This window comes from Aquarana catesbeiana, linkage group LG01 (assembly GCF_042186555.1).
Source record: "Aquarana catesbeiana isolate 2022-GZ linkage group LG01, ASM4218655v1, whole genome shotgun sequence".
In the NCBI taxonomy this organism is placed as follows: domain Eukaryota; kingdom Metazoa; phylum Chordata; class Amphibia; order Anura; family Ranidae; genus Aquarana; species Aquarana catesbeiana.
The window spans coordinates 420,997,517-421,016,872 of NC_133324.1; the positions used below are offsets into that span (position 1 = coordinate 420,997,517).

General features: G+C 41.5%; 1 protein-coding gene across 1 annotated transcript in view; it reads right to left on the reverse strand.

Annotated features, from left to right (window-relative positions):
- Window positions 1–19,356, reverse strand: part of FREM1 (FRAS1 related extracellular matrix 1) — a 267,168-nt gene that overhangs the window by 68,128 nt on the left and 179,684 nt on the right. Inside the window, exons 28-29 of the mRNA XM_073635658.1 lie at window positions 18,595–18,724; window positions 12,128–12,200 (exon numbers count right to left, since the gene is read on the reverse strand). Of these exons, the coding sequence (XP_073491759.1) occupies window positions 12,128–12,200; window positions 18,595–18,724 (203 nt within the window). The remainder of the gene's footprint in view (window positions 1–12,127; window positions 12,201–18,594; window positions 18,725–19,356) is intronic.

Below are 19,356 nucleotides of genomic sequence, written 5' to 3' on the forward strand. Positions count from 1 at the left end.
TTATAAAACTTATAATAGTCATGAAACAATTAAGGTGGACCTTCTATTAAAGTTTACACCTCACATAAATTAATAGGGTAGGTGTCAGCATTAACAAATCATATTATTATTTTCAATAGACACTTCGGTTAATTTACTGTAAAAAGAGTGGAGGTTGTTTACCTAGAAAAAAATGAATGTTTACTATTAAAAGTATATGTTCACTGTGCACAGTAAATTATAGTAAACTAATAAACTCAGTGAACAGTCCCTAATCAACCCCAGTGTCTTTTGCTTGCCAGCTTCCTCATGTGACCTAAAGCCTACACAATTTAGAATAAAGTAGAATAAGAGAATTGGGGGTGTTTCATGTCATTAGAGAATCTGTTATTCTCAGTGAGACATACCCTGCCTGGTTGACCTGTAAAATAAATTAGTGAGTGACATAGCAAGATTAACAAGGCACAATATTGTGCAGGATTACCTAGCAGGAGACAGAGCCTGCTTGTATGAATAAACAATATGGCGGTTTCATGGACTTACAGTATACCGCAGAATATACATGGCCAAAAGGTTTCTAAAATATAAAAATATGCACAGGTACATTTATTTAGATTAAAGCCTGTCATGTCATACACAGATAAGATTATTTCAGATAAACGTCCATCATAAAAATTGCAAAGAGCTGCACAAACTGTTGGCGCTATATAAATACTGTCTAATAATAATAACACTCCTAATCCTGTGCTATGCACCCTCCAGTACCAAAATTTAAACTGTCACCTCTGTCAGGTTTTTTTTTTTTTTTTTTGCCGCCTGTGTCTTATTGCAGAGATTTCCCTCATTTCCTTTCCTGTAGCCAAAACAGGAAGCAAAAGGAAGTCCCACTAATGTGAGGGAATCCTGGGGTGTCACCAGGGTCACCAGAACTAGTGTCCCCATTGGAAGATCTCCCCTCTATTTTTGTTCCGAAGTCAACCCAAAATGTGTGATTTTCTTTTACTTTCACTTTCAATGATAAAGGTAAACAGGACAAATAAAGAGGGTGAATCTCCCTAATGGAGTACAGCGACCAATAAAATCCTGACAGGTGTTCTATTCCCACTCTACTCTATCCAAAACTTTACAAAAAATGTTTGCCTTTAGTGATAATTTAACCAGGGACGTGTGGTGAGTAGGGTGCCCACGTCACGTGTTCCGGATTGCCCGGGACAATGCCGCAATTAGCAGGTCTGTCCCGGGTCCCGGGCACCTCTCATTCCGGGACAATACAGTGTCCCGGAATTGCCCCCTTGCCCTGGACCGATCTGATGCCCTCTAAAATATCCCTCACTTTGCTGCTGTCACTCACGGACAGCCTGTGGTGGACCCCTAGCTAGTGAGACCCCTTTTACATGAGCAGCTGGCTCAGTGCCCAAATGGTTGCTAGCCACTGCCCGCCTCGCATCTAGCAACCAGTGACGTCATGAGGAGGAGAGAGACAGAGCCCCAGCATTCACAGCGGGAAGATTTAACCTCCTCTGCGCCTACTGATTAGCTCCACCCACCTCCTCCCTGCACCATTCAGCCAGCAGCATGCAGAAGTGCACTAAGGAGAGACGAGTTTTGTAGGAAGGCAAGTGAATCCAAAGCACTCCCAATGGACAGATTGGGGTTAAAATCAGTGGTGGCTGGTGAAGTTTTAGGATGGGGAGGCGCCAGACCCCGCCCTTCCTTTTTGACCCCTCCCACTTGGTGAAAATGGGCATGGTTTCAGTGAAATAGTGGGCGTAGTTCTAAGGTGGTGTGGTTAGCGTCTGAGATGAACGAGGGATGGAGGGAGAGGGAGAGAGGGATGGAGGGACAGTAGGCCCAGATCCTCCACAATAGAAATATGTGTATTCTAGAAAGTTTAACAATCAGCAGATAAAGATATTCCAAACACCTGGTGTTAGCACTTCAATCATCCCGGCACCATGGTTGTTATGGTGTCAGGATGATTGAAGCACATTATTTCTATTATTACATTGTAATATAAAAGGAAATAATTCAACTCATCATAATGCAGAATCAGTGGGAGCCCTGAGCATGTCACTAGCCACGTCGCCTGCCACCAGATGCCATCAGGTGTCCCCAGCGGAGTCTGTCCTTACATCAGGTGCCCCCAGCGGAGTCCCTCCTTACATGCAGCCTGTGTCCCATCAAATACAGCCTGTGTCCCACCAAATACAGCCTGTGTCCCACCAAATACAGCCAGTCTGTGTCCCACCAAATGCAGCAGCCTGTGTCCCACCAAATGCAACAGCCTGTGTCACCACCAAATGCAGCAGCCTGTGTCACCACCAAATAAAGCAGCCTGTGTCACCACCAAATAAAGCAGCATGTGTCACCACCAAATGCAGCAGCCTGTGTCACCACCAAATGCAGCAGCATGTGTCACCACCAAATGCAGCAGCATGTGTCACCACCAAATGCAGCAGCATGTGTCACCACCAAATGCAGCAGCCTGTGTCACCACCAAATGCAGCAGCCTGTGTCACCACCAAATGCAGCAGCATGTGTCACCACCAAATGCAGCAGTATGTCACCACCAAATAAAGCAGCCTGTGTCACCAAGAAATGCAGCAGCATGTGTCACCACCAAATGCAGCAGCCTGCATGTGTCACCAGGGCCATTTTACCTGTCCTGCAGATCAAGCGTGCATGTAATTTTTTTTCCTCCATTTGTTCCAGTTACTGACCTTCACCTACAGACTATCTGCCAGAGTGCCAGTACCTGCCTTTTCAGTTTTTATTTTTAATATGAGCTTTCCATGGCACAGGAGATGTCCTATTAAAAAGTGTCACTGTCAGTACAGTGTGTATTTTTTGTTCACTCTCATCATTTTGCTGCTGTTCATGTGTGCCTGTAATTTGTTTTACACCCATTTGTGCCAGTTACTGTCTGATCTGATAATCCAATCAGTGCCTGCCTTTTCAGTTTTTATTTTTAATGAGATCCTTATGAATTATTTTCAACCACCCTCATGCTGTGTAGCGGCGCAAACTCTTACCTTCCTCCTGCAGCTCCGCTTGGGGCGAAGAAGGGAGCTGCCGACATCACTTCCGGCTTTCGTCTGTTTCACAAAACCCGGAAGTGACCTCGAGATCTGAAAAACAATGATCCCGCCCGTAGAATCACACTGATTTCACGGACAGAAGCTACTCGGCGCTTGGTATTGCGCTGCAAGGCGGGTTAAGCACCTGCAAATGAAGTGCCACATCTGCAATCTCGTGACTGCATTGACGTGGAGCTTCCCACAGTGCACTGCGTCCGGCGCCACAGTGCACTTTGTTAAAGGATGTTTTTTTTTTTAAATGTTTTTTTTTTTAATACAGGAGGGGGGTGGTGCCTGGGTGCCCCCTATGGACGGGCTAAAATCCTCTGGTTAAAATCCTCAGTCAGCTCTCCCCTAGCAGCCAGCATTCTGTGCTGAACTGTCAGTACTTCACAGGAGCTCCAAGTGTGTGTCAGCCTGGAGCTAGCACTTATAAGAGGATGGTAGGCAGATAAGGGGTCTGCAGAAGAGGAGAGGTCACTGACAGATGAGATGACACCCTCGGAGGGATAGAAGGAGGATACATTCTTAGATATCAGGACAGTGTTCATGCTGGGATGTGACCCCCCCAAAAGTGAAGGACTACAGGTCCCAGCATGGACCCCTCAGAACTGAAGATATGATGCCCCCCAATCAGTGAACTACAGGTCCCAGCATTAGCATGTGAACTCTATGGGGTCACACCCTTAATTCTCAGGGGTCCATGCTGGGACCTGCAATCCTTCAATTTGGAGGGGAATCACATCCTTAGATATCAAGGGTTCATGCTGGGACTTGTAGTCCTTCACCTTTGGGGGGATGTGACACCCCCCCGGGCCCCAGCATGGGAGAAGTCACATCAGCGGCCAGCAGCGGGAGGGGCGTTCACCTTCCCGGGGCTCTGGTGGCAGGCTATAGGTGACAAGTGGCACACTGCATCTGGTGGCAGGCTACGGGTGAAAAGTGGCACACTGCATCTGGTGGCAGGCTATGGGTGGAAAGTGACACACTGCATCTGCATCTGCGATCGTTAGAGTGAGAGCAATAATTCTAGTACTAGACCTCCTCTGTAACTCTAAACATGTGACCTGTAAAAAAATTTACAGCGTCGCCTATGGGGATTTTTAAGTACTGAAGTTTGGCACCATTCACAAGTGTGCCCAATTTTAAAACGTGACATGTTAGGTATATTTACTCGGCGTAACATTATGTTTCACATTATACAAAAAAATCGGGCTAACTTTAGTGTTTTTTTATTTTTTTTATTCATGAAACAGTTTCTTTCCAAAAAAAATGTGTGTAAAAAATTGCTGTGCAAATACCGTGTGACATAAAAATTTGCAACGATTACCATTTTATTCTCTAGGGTGTCTGATAAAAATATATATATAATGTTTGGGAGTTCTGAGTAATTTTCTAGCAAAAAGTTATGATTTTTATATGTAGGAGAGAAGTGTCAGAATTGGCCTGGGTGGCAAGTGGTTAATTACCATAAGTAAGTAATATACAAATTATTATATATTGTTTTTAAGGTAAATTCCTATATTTTCAAAAACTGTACTCAAGCAGGTGGCTTAACGGACAAATTACTGAAGTTTGAAGTTATAACTTCCAAACAGTAATTTCACAGTACTTAGATAAATAATAAATTATTATGTTATAACATATAGCATATAAATATACGATTTAGCTTGATTAAAACAGTACCTTTTGAGATTCTCATTCTCCCTCTTAACTGTATAAGAAAAACATATGATTGTGGGTAAATTTTATACCCATAAACCCATGTTTTTCCCTGTAGTTAAAAGGACTGGGATGGAAGGGAGCCTTTGTGTTTTAGACACTTACCCCCTTCTATGACACTGCAGTGAGAGGCGTGCCTCGACTGCAGCATTTTTATTGGATAGCTTGGGCCAGTGCTACTTTACCATTGGTCCAAGACTCCAAGCTGTCCATTGTGCTCAGTGCCTCTGACATGAAGTGAGGAGAGGCACTGTGAGCTCATCCTCTCAGCCTGCTGCAAACATAGTGTGACAGCTTGTATTTAAACTCACCGCTCTGTATGTAGCTCCTGACAGGCTCTGCCTCACCTGCCTCCCCTGACTGCACGCAGGGGCGGATTCAGGGGGGCAACGGGGCAATTGCCCCCTCCGAGAATGCTGGTGAGAGGGCAGGCGGCTGGCTCCGCAGGAGAGAGAGCGGAGAGCCAGGCGGGTGACAGTCTGAGAGAGTGGGCGGGTGAGAGAGCGGACGGCCAGGCTGGTGACAGTCTGAGAGAGTGGGCGGGTGAGAGAGCGGACGGCCGGGCTGGTGACAGTCTGAGAGAGTGGGCAGGTGAGAGTCAGAGAGCGGCCGGGCTGCTGGCCAATCAGGGAGCCGGCAGGCGGGGGAGCAAAGAGATGACATCATCTCTCACCGCCCGCCCTGCATCCCTGCAGTTCCGCCCTCACTGTGCAAGCAGCCACGGGCAGCAGAGAGATTACATCATCTCTCTGCTGCCTTACTGGTAATCTGCTGCCTCACCCTCTGGGAAACATAAAGTGACAATTGTAGCAGGCAAGTGACAATCCTCAACGTGTGGCAGATGACGTGGCAAGTGACAATCTGCATCTGGTGGCAGGCGACGTGGCGAGTGACAATCTGCATTTGGTGGTAGGCGACATGGCAAGTGACAATCCGCAATGTGTGGCATGTGACATGATAATCCGCATCTGGTGGCAAGGTGACGTGGCAAGTGACAATCTGCATCTGGTGGCAGGTGATGTGGCAAGTGACAATCCGCATCTGGTGGCAGGTGACGTGGCAAGTGACAATCTGCATCTGGTGGCAGGTGACGTGGCAAGTGACAATCCGCATCTGGTGGCAAGTGACAAACTGCATCTGGTGGCAGGTGACGTGGCAAGTGACAATTGTAGCAGGCAAGTGACAATCTGCATCTGGGGGCAGGTGACGTGGAAAGTGACAATCTGCAATGTGTGACAGGGGATGTGGCAAGTGACAATCCGCAATGTGTGGCACGTGACGTGGCAAGTGACAATCTGCATCTGGTGGCAGGCGATGTGGCAAGTGACAATTGTAGCAGGAAAGTGACAATCCACATCTGGGGGCAGGTGACATGGCAAGTGACAATCCGCATCTGGTGGCAGGCAACGTGGCAAGTGACACGCTCGGGGCTCCCACTGATTCTGCATTATGGTGAGTTGAACCATTTCATTTTATACAACAATGTAATAATAGAAATAATGCGCTTCAATCATCCTGACACCATAACAACCATGGTGCTGTGCTGATTGAAGTGCCAACACCAGCCATTTCCCTGATAAATTTCCCCCAAAAAACGTATTTTCTGGCAGTGCCCCTCCTGAGACTAGACTCTGGATCTGCCCCTGACTGCACGTCCCTGACTTTAACCCATGTTCCCCTATTGCTCTGCTCAGTCAAAAGTCTGGGTATGGGGGGAGTACCTGACAAGCTCCCTGTCTTCACACAATACAGCCTAAGTGGCCTAAGTGGACAATCACCAAACCCCATAGATTGTGCAACTGCCTTCTCTACTAGATATTGTCAGTTATTGCCAACAATTTTAAATTGGTGGGGGATATCATTGCAAAGGGTAAGTGAAGCAAACATTTATGACATTGCAGCTTACCATTTTTAGGATGTGATGGCTGCATTCATTTTTTAGGCTTCCTTTCTTTTATTTTCATCCGGTGATCCAGCCAGTAAATCTGTTGGTTTTTAAAAAAACAAGCTCTCCAGCAGAATGTATCAGTTACAAAGATGAGACACACCATTTAACACTAGCAGGGGTGCTGACAATGGCCAATTTTTGTTTATTTATGTATAACCTTTATCCCGATAGGAAAAAAAACTTTTGCTATCACCGATTATAAAGTTTTAGCTGGAGGATGGCTTTATTTTGTTACTGTATTTAAATCTGCTAGTACTTCTAACACACCCCTCCACCCAGTCTAACAATGCTGCTTTCCAAAGGTACCCTCTGTGCTCCGTCATTCAGAGTGGAGGCACTCTAGTACAGGGAGTGTGTTACTGGCCAGATCACCAGGTGAAAACAGGGAAAATGCCTGGAAAAAAAGAAAACTAACCACACCACATCTAATGATTGGTAAGCTTCAATATATAAAATTTTTGCTTTGGAATTTAATACCACTTTAAAATTACTGAGTTTTTGTTTTTATGACAGGTTTCCTTTAAAATTGTCACTTGCATGCATATCTAACAAATGTTAAGATTAAGATTATGGTTCTCCTTTAAAGTTGTATATTGTGAATAGAAATTGTATATTGCGAATAAAATTGTATATTGTGAATAGCCATCTGTATAGCCAGGTTTAAGTATGTAGTCAATGAAATTCAGGCCCAGTAAAATAAAGTCAAAGAGGCAAGCAGAAGATGCATTTTTTTTGGCTAACATAGTTAACGACCACTTATTTTAGTGTCTGCTCTCAGGCAAAACATTGTTTTTAAAAGTTTGAATTCAGTGAAGGTTTACGTGAATATATCTTTTTTATCAATATGCCTAAAATAATACTCTCTCTTTCACAGTCATATAGAATATTATCACATCCGCAGCGCTTGTCGCCTCCAGGGTACCTTCTCAATTGGGAACATGATTTAGGTATTACTTTTACAGAACAGCAGAGGGACAGGATTATGCAGATGACTCACAAGGCCTCCATCTCTAGTAAGGTCCAAGAGACTGGATACAAAATCCTATCTAGATGGTATAGAGTCCCAAAAATCTTACATCAATTGTTCCCTCGTTATGTTGGAGATGTCAAAGGGAGGTGGGCTCCATGCTCCACGTTTTCTGGTCCTGTGAAGGTATTAAAGATTTCTGGTCAAAAATAAAACACTGGATTCAGAGGCTTACTGATATCCAGATGCCGGATTATTCAGCTGCTTTTCTGTTGCATCTGATCCCCATGTACTTGAAACATTACAAGCGCTCCCTCCTACTTCATTTGCTGATCGCAAAAGACACGTATCCCACTATTCTAGAAACAAACTGTAACGAAACGTCCCACACTCTGCTTGAGTGATTTCGTCATATATCGCTTCCTCCCAGTCTGAATATAGATATCAGATATTCCAACCGATAACAACCCCAAACAAGACAATACTCATTTGGTTGCTGAACATGGACTCTTTATTGAAAACACAGGTAATTCTCTGGACAATCCCCCCCCCCTTTGCATTCCGGGCAGAATAGACTGTCCAATCAGCAGTGAGAGCTGTTGGAGGAATTTGCCCTCACCAATCTCACAGCTAATCTACATACACATCCCATAATATTATTATTACTATTATTATACAGGATTTATATAATATCCAACGCAAACAGACACAATATAACATTGGAATACAGCCACACCCCAAACGACCCAGCAAAGAGTACACAACAAAATGAGACAATAAACTATTGGGCTGAAAGACCCGGGCTTTCCAGATCTCATTAATCAGCATTCCTTTCACATACAACTGTCCACTGAGTCTCAAGCTGGCAGAGACCATCATGGCCTCCTTAATAATGTCCTTTTGCATTACATAACAGAATATCTTCCTAAATGCTTGTAGCTCCCTCAAATGCCAGGACCCATAGTCAGTAGGCAAGAGGCTAGCATTCAGTCCCCTTTCAAAAGCCTCTGTCCTGGGTGAGTCTATCACACAAACCACACCCCCTTCCATTAAGACTTGGTTTGCCAAAATTAATGAAGTTCAACTAATGAAAGATCTCAAGGCTGCGGCACACCATAGGGAGGAACAGGTTCATAAAACATTGACTTTACAATATATCTGCAAGCTGCATCCTTAATAAGGATAATAGATTGGTACCACAACGCAAAATATAAACAATGGGTAAACCTAGAGGAAGATATTACAGGCTTACAGCTTAAATCCCTCCCATGGATTAAAACTCAGCTTCGACCTGAGAAAAAGGAATTAACGATCTTTGTGTCATCCACTTTAAAAATATGGGATAAAGTATTGAAAACGGAAGGCCTCTCCACATTGATCGGGCCAATGACTCCTTTGTTCTCTAACCCTGAATTTCCACCAGCATTAGTGGCTACAAATTTTATTAAATGGAACAGGATGGAGAACACAAGGATAGTTCAGACCCTAGTAGAAGGTAAACTTCTGCGATTATTTGATATGGGGCCTGAACACGAACAAACATGGATGCAATATCATCAGTTAAATGCATATATCGAATCTAAGATACAACCGTTCTTGATTGATAGACCACTAACTAGTTTTGAACAACTGTTATTAAAGGAACAAAGACCAACCCATACATTGTCCACCATATATAAACTTTTATTTCCCTCTGGACCCCTCAATGAATTAACATGTATGAGAAAATGGGAAAGTGAAATAGAGAGTCCGATTTCACTAATAGAATGGGATAAGGCATTTTCTTTAATACACAAATTATCAGTAGCGGTTAAACATCAAGAAAGAAACTATAAAATCATGATGAGGTGGTATTGGAGCCCAGCAGATCTAAATAAAATAAATAAAGATAACACAGAGACATGTTGATGATGTCTTAAGGTTAGAGGAACAACGACACATATCTGGTATCAATACCCTATGGAGAAGGATTTCTGGTATAAGATATTTGAGATATATCAGATGGTGTCAGGAACTGAGATACAACCAAATGTCAATATTTTGATACTATCTATTATACCAGGTTCAATGAAAACCATTAAGACAGATATCCTTCACCATATGATAACAGCTGCCAGGACAATTAAAGCCCGAAACTGGCAAAAAGCAAAAAGTCCTACAATAATAGAATGGGTTTGGGAAATGAGCAAAATACAACATATGGAGGAAGAGATCAGGAGAGAAGAGAATGCAAGAAATCAAATGCCAAAAATATGGCAACAATGGGAAGAGTTTCGGTCCTCGGGAAACTTAATACAATATTTATGAAAGTGAACGTACCACCCTGTTGAGACGGGGTTTTTTTTTTTTCTTGGTTGTTGTTTCTGTGGGTCACTTGACCTGTTTTGATTTTGTTATACGATATGGCTTAAATGTGTGGAATGAATGGAAAGGAAATAAGACAAGAAACTCTATGTACGTAAATGGCAAAGGAATGATGGAAAGATATAGAAATGGATGATAGAACCTAATACAGGAAATTATCCTTTTTTGTCAAGGACATAGGATATTAGACATGTGCATTTGTTTTCAATCAAATGCATTTTCGTCCGAATTTCGGGTATTTTCGTTATCGTTTTAACAAACGATAACGAACGCGCAGAATCCGAAAACCGAAAGATCCGACATAAACAAATGCTTTATTTTCATTTTCGTTGCGACAACAGTTCGATATGGATAGAAGATTCGACATGACGCTGACAATAGTGATCTGTGTCCATCGAACCTGTGGTCGAATGTGCCTAACCTTAGCTCTATTAGTCCAAGATTATTCTACATAGAGAGAAAAGATTCCACATAGAGAGAAAAGATTCAACATTATAGAGACAATAGCAAAAAAGGTTGAATGTGCCTAACCTAACTCTATTAGTCCAAGATTATTCGACATAGAGAGAAAAGATTCGACATGAAGATGCGACGAAGCAGTCGCCGCGAGCAGACATTTATGGTCAAATGCTCCGCCATAGGCTATATAAGAATTCTAATGTTGGTTGACTAGTAATAATAATTATTAATAAATATAATTATTACTAGTGTCATACAACATTAGAATTCTACTATAGCTTGTAGGTGGAACATTCGCCCGGAAATGTACGTTTGCGACGTTGTACAGTTTAGCTGCTCCATCAAATCTTCTTAGAACATTCGACAGACATCATAAGCCTTCAATGACAGATTCGACCTTAATTATTTTGGATTTTCGGACGAATGCATTTTTTAACTAAATGAAATAAATAAAAAAGAATTTCGGGAGTAACTAAATAAATTTATTTTTTGGACGAAAACGAAATTCCGAAACAAAATATTTCAGTGTGCACATGTCTATTATTACTCAATGTTATAAAGTAGGGAATATGAATGTATATGTATTTGTATAAATTGTTTAAAAAAACTAATAAAAAGAGACTGAACACAAACATTGTTTTACTGGACGGAATTTGCATTCACATCTGAATATCGAGATATTTTGGGTTCTCAACTGTGACATCCTTGACTGTTCCTTTTGAGGTGATGCATGACCCCAACAGAATTTCCTAAGCCAGTTTTACTCGGGCAGTGCACTCACTTTCTTTTCCCCAACCCCCTCTCCATGCCCCCCCCCCCCCTTTTTGTTTCCTCTCTTTTTTTCATCTGTACTGAAAAAGTTGTATGGATGTAAGCTTGTCAAGGTTCCTTGGGGGAAAGGAACTCTATGGCTACTGTTTGGATGGACCTTATATCTGCTGGTCTACCTGTGGTGATTCTACTGTTGACTTTATTTCTGTATGTATACCATGCTCCTTGCTCATGCTGCTTGTTGTTTGTGGGAGACTATAGGACCCCAAAAATCCCTGTATGACATAAAATTGAATAAATAAAGAATAAAAAATAAATAAATAATACTCTCTATAGTGCTCCAGAGCAATCAATTAGATTCAGATCAGCTCCAGAAAGTAACAGGATAGTAGCTGTTTGTATCAAACTGTACAGCAATACAACCTGCAGGTATATGGCACATATGGGTTTATAATGCACAGTATAACATTATACATGACAGCTATGACAAAGAACTTAAAGGACTGTAAGGGTCTAAGACAAAGAAAGCAACTTACAGTTAGGAGATGGACATGATAGTCAAGTTTATTTTAAAAATTAACGAAACACTTTCAGGTAAGTAAATAGATACTGGTAATGTCATAATAATAATAATATATGCTTTATTTTAGGGCATAATATATCATACAGAATTATAATACTCATAATATAAGCTGCATTTTACAGGTGTTTAATACAAATGTTTCCCAATATTACTAATCTGTTCTGTTGATCTGCGCCTATAGCAGGATCTTTGAATTGCAAACAAATAGAAAAATACAGCATTTCTAGTGTTTGTGATTTTTGTGTACTTTCTCTTACCTGGGTCAAATTGTATGAGTTTAGAAGGACTTGTAGAAAAGTCTTTCCCATCCATAGCACTTATTCCATTCACCTTAAAAAGATGGTAAGACATATGATAAATGTAATGAGAATTCATTAACTTTATTTCCAGCACCTGAAAACTCGTTTTCACTCCCAAAGACTATCCCCCAATGGTTTTTCATGTTTAAACTTTTTGCAGTGTAAATTCATAGCGGAACAAGGTCAGTTTAAGGGAGGCCTGGCACCATTGCAGTAACAGATGACTTATAATAGAGATCTATTGCTAACTGTTATTAGCAAGCAAAACTTCACCACTGCAGTATTTTCAAGCCTATTTTGACTCATCATGATTTCCTGTGTGTTCCATGCCCATTTTAGAGCAGGGCAAGGAGGCAAGGAGCACACAGGTGAGCCAAGATTGGTAAGTAGCACACAGAAAATCATGATGTGGCAAGATGGGCATAGAGTAAGCAGGAAATTCGAGAGATCCGAGGTGGGTATAGAGAAAGCAGCGCATCCTAGTAAACCAAGATGGGCATCGAGAATGCAGAGCGTCCTAGTAAGCTAATATGAGCATTGGGCATTCAGAAAATCCTAGTGCACCAAAATTGGCATAGAAAGCCAAATATCAAATCAAATATCATTTTAAACCCTGCTGAAAGAAACACCACCGTTTAAATAAAAATACTTTCTTTGTAATATCCTACTGAATGTGTTGAACCATAATAAATTGCTTTCCAGATACCCAAATCTTAGAAAAACAGTCAAAACAGTCAATGGCATGAAGTACACTATTCAGCACTGTGGCAACAGGCAATGTTTCCACTATAATGTTTATCAATGACACTAATTCAAAAGGACTTCTCACTTGCTTTACTACTCTGCATAAATACACTCCTGACATTTCACAATATACAGCAAAAGTACTACTTAAAAAATATATACTTTTCACCATGCAGTCAAGGAGTTCCAATGAAGGTCTACATGATAGGAACATCCTATGAGAAGCAAGCATTTCCTCAGACTTCCCTGCCTTTTTTTATCACTCAGTGTAATGTTCTTGCAAGTTACTAAATGAGACTGTCATGGATTTTTTTGCCAATTGGTAACCTAATCAGGCATCAGAAGGGTAACTGAACTGTGAGGGATGTGTGGATACACAACAAAGAACATAAAGACTAGTACACAGACAAGGATTTACGGGTGTAGTGCTACCCCCAAAGGTGCCACTTAGTTTGTTGGGTCCTGTGTTATCTGCCTCAACTCTTGAAATGACTCGGTCCCCACTAACACACCTGGTTACTCCGCTTTTGAGAGTACACAGAAAAATAGACCACAAACAACTTAAGGATTAATATGGTAAATGTATTTTTGAAGGGTAAGCAAAGGCAAGGCAAAGAACAAATAAACAGGACAAAAGAATATGTTAGATTTACTGACAGACAGTTTAGCCTTACCTACAACTATTACCTTATGCCACAATAAGGCTAAGCCCCATTACACTAGTCCACACAGTATAAGTGAGGATAGCATCAACCATGAAAGCATGAATGGTGTAAAGGAAGCCTCACTGTAATTAGCAATGGCTATTTAAACAATGTTCCTGGGTGCACTCTATGCATACAGCCTCAATAGTGGATGGGTGTATGTGCTACTGGGGTACCCCTGGTGGTGTCTAAAGTACCTGTACCTGGCGCCTAATTGTCAGTGGTGGCTGCCTTTTTTTGGGACCCTTTTATAGGTGGTGCACATGTAGTGGTCCCTTTATGACTGTACACAAGAGATGGCTGATGGGCTGCTGAGTAAGTCTCAGTTGGTCTTAACTGTGGGCAGTAAGGGGTTAAGCTTGGTAAATCAGCTCACCACTCCCGGTATGCAATGGATCAGGTTGATTACTTGGCGTTTGGTTTTCCTAGAAGTTTCAGTAGTCACTATCAGGTCCTCTCTGATATGGTGGCACATGGCGCCATGTCTTCCCAGCTTGGGGTCCAAGACACAGCAACTATTTCTCTGACAGTCTCTCGCTCAGATTCTCACAGCCCTGGCCTCAGTGTAGGCAAACACAGATGAGATCCACTCACACTTCGCACTGTCTGCCTGTCATCCTGCACAGACCCTAGCAACAGGTTTACAATGTCTCTTTCCCCACACTGGTCTGTCTGAGCTCTTGTAATTTAGCCTGGGAAAACTGTGTAGTTCTCCTCCTATGTATACAGGGAATTGTGGGCCACTCACTTGTATTGAGCAGCTCCCCTTTAAGGACTGCATATCCCTTGTCAGTGACAAGGGAGAAGAGAATTTCTCACAGAAAGCCACTTTGATCTTAGTGCAGCCGTCGGAGGTAGAATGAAAGGCAGACATGAAACTTCACAGCCTGTTCTGTCCTTTACACATCAGTACAGATGTAGGGGGAGTAGAGCAGGCGCAGGAACACACACGCAGCTTACTCCTCCAGCCAGCTCTGTCCCTGCTCACAGTGGTGATGGGTGGGGGGAGCAGGGATCAATAGAGTGTCGGTGGGCACCTGGCTGCACATGGTTGTGTCATCTCTAGACTAGCACACTAGTTCAAGATGATAAATGCCTATATAAAGATGATGACATCATTTTGGGGAGAAAGGAAAATTATATAATTATCAAGGAAGATATTGTGATTTATTTGAGAGGTAAAGTGTATGAAAAGCTCAATCCTTTTATTTTACATTTAGGTAGGGAAGAGTTAAAACACCATCAGATTATTTTTTGCTGCCCATGTCCCTGTGGGTAGACAGTGCGGGCTTCGGTTTCTGGTAAGTGACACATAATGGGCTACTATGCGATGCATAGTAGCCCATTATGCTTTACCTTTGCAGGGAAATAAAGAATAAGTAAAACCGATCAGGGTTTACTTCCTCTTTAAATGAAAGGAATTCTCATTTATCATAGGGAAAGTTTTCCCCATTGTTTTCTGGGACAACTTCAAATTTTTGTATTCCCCCCTCACTTCCTATTTTAGTGATAGTAGTCACCAGGACAAACAGAGGGTAAATCTCCCCAGTGAGAACACATAAAGCGTTATAAAGTTGACAAAGCATTGACAAAGTCCCCCACTCTATCCACATCTAAAAAAAATGCCTTTGCATACACATTCATTAATAACTGTAAGTCTTACACTTACAAATCACTTATCAGGAATGCAGTTAACATGAAAAAATATATCTGATGCTAAGTCTGTGTTAATGAACTCTTTACCATCTAATCACACTGCAAAAATAGCAACCACATTGCACACAACAATAATTGTACCAGATGTAAATGCAGTGAAAGGACTAATGGTCATTGAAAAAAAGCTGCTCCATAATGTGCTTTGCTTAATATTTGGCAACCTTCTAGACTTGTAATGAATGCATTGCTCCATGCAAACTCATGTACCCAGTAGCTAGGGGACCTTCTCATCAAATGATGGAATATGAAAAGTTATGTATGAAGTTACTTTTTTACCCTTTTCCATTAACAGGTCAAGTGTGTTCATTTCAGCTCTAGGGGAATTTATCAGAACTGGAGCAGCTGTGCATGGCAACCAATCCACTTTTTAAATTTAATTTTCAAAGCTTTAAGTGGAACTAAAGTTCTGCTATAACTCACTGTGAACCGGCAGGCTTTTTATTGCAGAAGAAAAATGCATTTTTTTAAATCCTACAGTGTAGTGAAACACACTCACAAAACTTAACACCAGGTGCCAGAAAAAAAATAATCCTCTGGTCCTAGCCAAAAGGCCTGGCCCTAAAGGCAGGTAAGAAAAAAAGCGTGCAATGGTGTAGTAACCATGGTACTGAAAAATTCATAGTTAGTTCCCTCACTGTGAGAATTTTCAGCACCCCTGGACTGCCACTCTAGGGACATGTACACCATGGGCTTCTCTCAGCCTGGCCCCTGGCCAGGGCAGCGTAGCCCATTTCCTACCAGGAAGGCATTCAAATTTAGGTATAGCCCTGCCATCAACCAGGGACAAGCCTGTGTGACTCAGACCAAATTCAACCCAGGAGGAAAAGGGCCATCCCACCATTCCCACCTAATTACATCAGGCTGTATACTAGACAACACCCCCTTTCAGAGGCGCTCTGTTCTTGCTCCCGATGACTGATACTACACTTGATCTTAGCCAAAAGGCTGCAATTAACTACACCTACCTACTTGATCACAGCAATCCATGGAATGAAAGCTGAGTTGCACATGTGCAGCTCAGCTTACAGCAGCCAACTCGATACTGTGTGCTGGGATCACTAGCTCCGGCACATTTACATGAGTGACGTCATCCCGTGACGGTCAATGAAGAGGCCCAAAAAATGGCACACAAGAGAAGATCCCACCACTGGAGAGACCATTGAAAAGGTGAGTATCTCTGCCTTTAGTTCCGCTTTAACTAAACAAGTTGAAGTTTGAAGCTGATTGGTTGCCATGCACAGCTGCTCCAGATTCTAGCTACCCCAACTTGATAAATTACCCCTTAAGAGTTTATCCTTCATGTGTAACATATACAGCACTTCAATGTATTGCATTATAGTCTAGTTTGCTTGGGCTAAGCAAAGAAATAGGGCTGCTGTCAACATTGTAAAAACAATATGTAGCATCAGTTACATAGAGTTTATCCACTTGCCGACCGGCTCCTGTACATATACGTCGGCGCTTTGAAGATGGATATCTCTGTAACGGCAACAGCTGCTGCCACAACCGAGGTATCCATCTCTTCAGGAGCCGGTCGTGTTTACGGTGGATTCACCGTGAGATCACCGTTATCGGCGGTTGGAGCCATCGGCAGTGGCTGAGGCGATCGGGACCTGTCCGTGGCCAGGTATGGAGACGAGTGAGGGGAAGATGGCCCCCACCCATCTCCATATCATAGCAGGGCGGAAGCTAAGTCATAACGTCACTTCCGCCCATACATCTTAAAGGGCCATTTTTTCAAAGTCATTTTCTCAAATGACAACTTTTTTTTTTTTTTTTATTGCATTGTAGTCCAAATATGATATCTGTGGAGTTTTTGATCCCAGATCTCATATTTAAGAGGACCTGTCATGCTTTTTTCTATTACAAGGGATGTTTACATTCCTTGTAATAGGAATAAAAGTGACCTTTTTTTTTTTTTTTAACAGTGAAAAAATAAGTAAAATCAAGTAAAATAAATAAGAAAAAATTTTTTTTTTTAAAAGTGCCCCGTCCCGACGAGCTCGCGCGCAGAAGCGAACGCATACATGAGTAGCACCTGCATATGAAAACAGTGGTCAAACCACAAATGTGAGGTATCGCCACAATCGTTAAAGCGAGCGCAATAATTCTAGCCCTAGTCCTCCTCTGTAACTCAAAACATGCAACCTGTAGAATTTTTTAAACGTCGCCTATGGAGATTTTTAAGGGTAAAAGTTTGACGTCATTCCATGAGCGGGCAATTTTGAAGCGTGACATGTTGGGTATCAATTTACTTGACGTAACATTATCTTTCACAATATAAAAAAAATTGGGCTAACTTTACTGTTGTCTTATTTTTTTATTAAAAAAAAGTGCATTTTTTCCAAAAAAAGTGCGCTTGTAAGACCGCTGCGCAAATACGGTGTGAAAAAAAGTATTGCAATGACCGCCATTTTATTCTCTAGAGTGTTAGAAAATAAACAATATATAATGTTTGGGGGTTCTTTTCTTAGCAAAAAAAAAACTGTTTTAAATTTGTAAACACCAAAATCTCAAAACGAGGCTAGTCCTTAAGTGGTTATAGAGTATATAGTAGTGTTCTGGCAGTTGTACTGGGACTTCCCATCCCATTTGCGGAACAAAATTGATGCTGATCATACATTCATAGGTAGCCTTTAATTTTATCATCATATACAAGGATTCCTCTGATTGGCTATAGTGGAGAGGCATGCAGGTGACATCAAGCCAATCAGAGGAAGCCTTGAAAGCAGCCGCATTTATTCCTAAAAGCTTAGCCCAAAAAACATTTTTAAGTGATATCAAAGCTGAAGTTAGGCTTTAAAGTAGAACTAAAGACAAAAAAATGTGTTTTAATTTTGGAAATAGTAAGGCACCCCTGTCTGTTTTTTTTTTGTGTTCCATTCGGGCTATTTCCCATCACTTCCTGTCCCATAGCCCAACAGGAATTATGAAGAAATCCCTCCAAAGTGAGGTTCCTAGTAGAAGATTTTTTCTGTATTCCTTTTCTGGTGATAACCCACAATGTGGGAATTTCACTCTTGGTAATAATGGTAGACAGGAAAAATAGAGAGAGTGACTATTTCTAATGCGAACATAGACATAAAAACATTGCAGGAGTTCTAATCGCTCTCAGCTCTGTCTAAAAATGAAAATAAATTGCCTTTATTTAGACTTTAACAACTGAGGTAAACACATTAGTATAGATAATTTGTACTTTTAGTCCTTGAATAAATATGCAACCAAAATTTGTACGTTAATTTTAAACAATGAAAATGTTACCATCATTGTGATGAAGGCAGAGTCTACAAGGTAACCTTTCCTTGTGAGCTTCAAAGACACCACCGCTTCTGTCTCACACACCTCATACTTCGCTTGAAGTACTTCAATACGAGACCATTTCAGACTTAAGCTGTAAAATGGTAAAAGACACAATAATATATTGTATTAATATTGCTGATAACAACTATACTAATGATTATACATGGCATGCACTGATAATGAGTACTGTAATTCCTTTTTCTATAATCAAAAGAACAATTTGAGACCAAAATCTCCTTAAAATTTAAGAGAAACAACCTTCTTACCCCTTGTTTTTGGGGTCTCCATGAGGCTAACATAAATTCCTGTATACTGTACATAGCATCAAATAATAAAGAACATGGATGTGTGAGCCAAAAATCACATACACGTCCATTTTGGTTGCCACCTTTTCTGAGGAAAATCATATCAGCCTTTCGTATAACAAAACGAGAACAGCGCTATTACAACTAATGCATCACTATATATAAGACGATAAAGGAATAGTGCTATCACAACTAATATCAGCCTTTTGGTCTATTTCCTATTAAAGTGACACGAAACCCACATCATAAAAAACTAACAGTAAATGGTGTATTACACGCAGTTCGTATTCAGTCACTATGAGATTTGTTTTCTGTATTCTGCAAAACAACCTGGTTGATCCTGATGCTCTCTATCTCCACCTTCTGTTCATGTCCCTAACTTAGCTAGGGATTTTGCAGCTGACTGGCAGAAATCTGC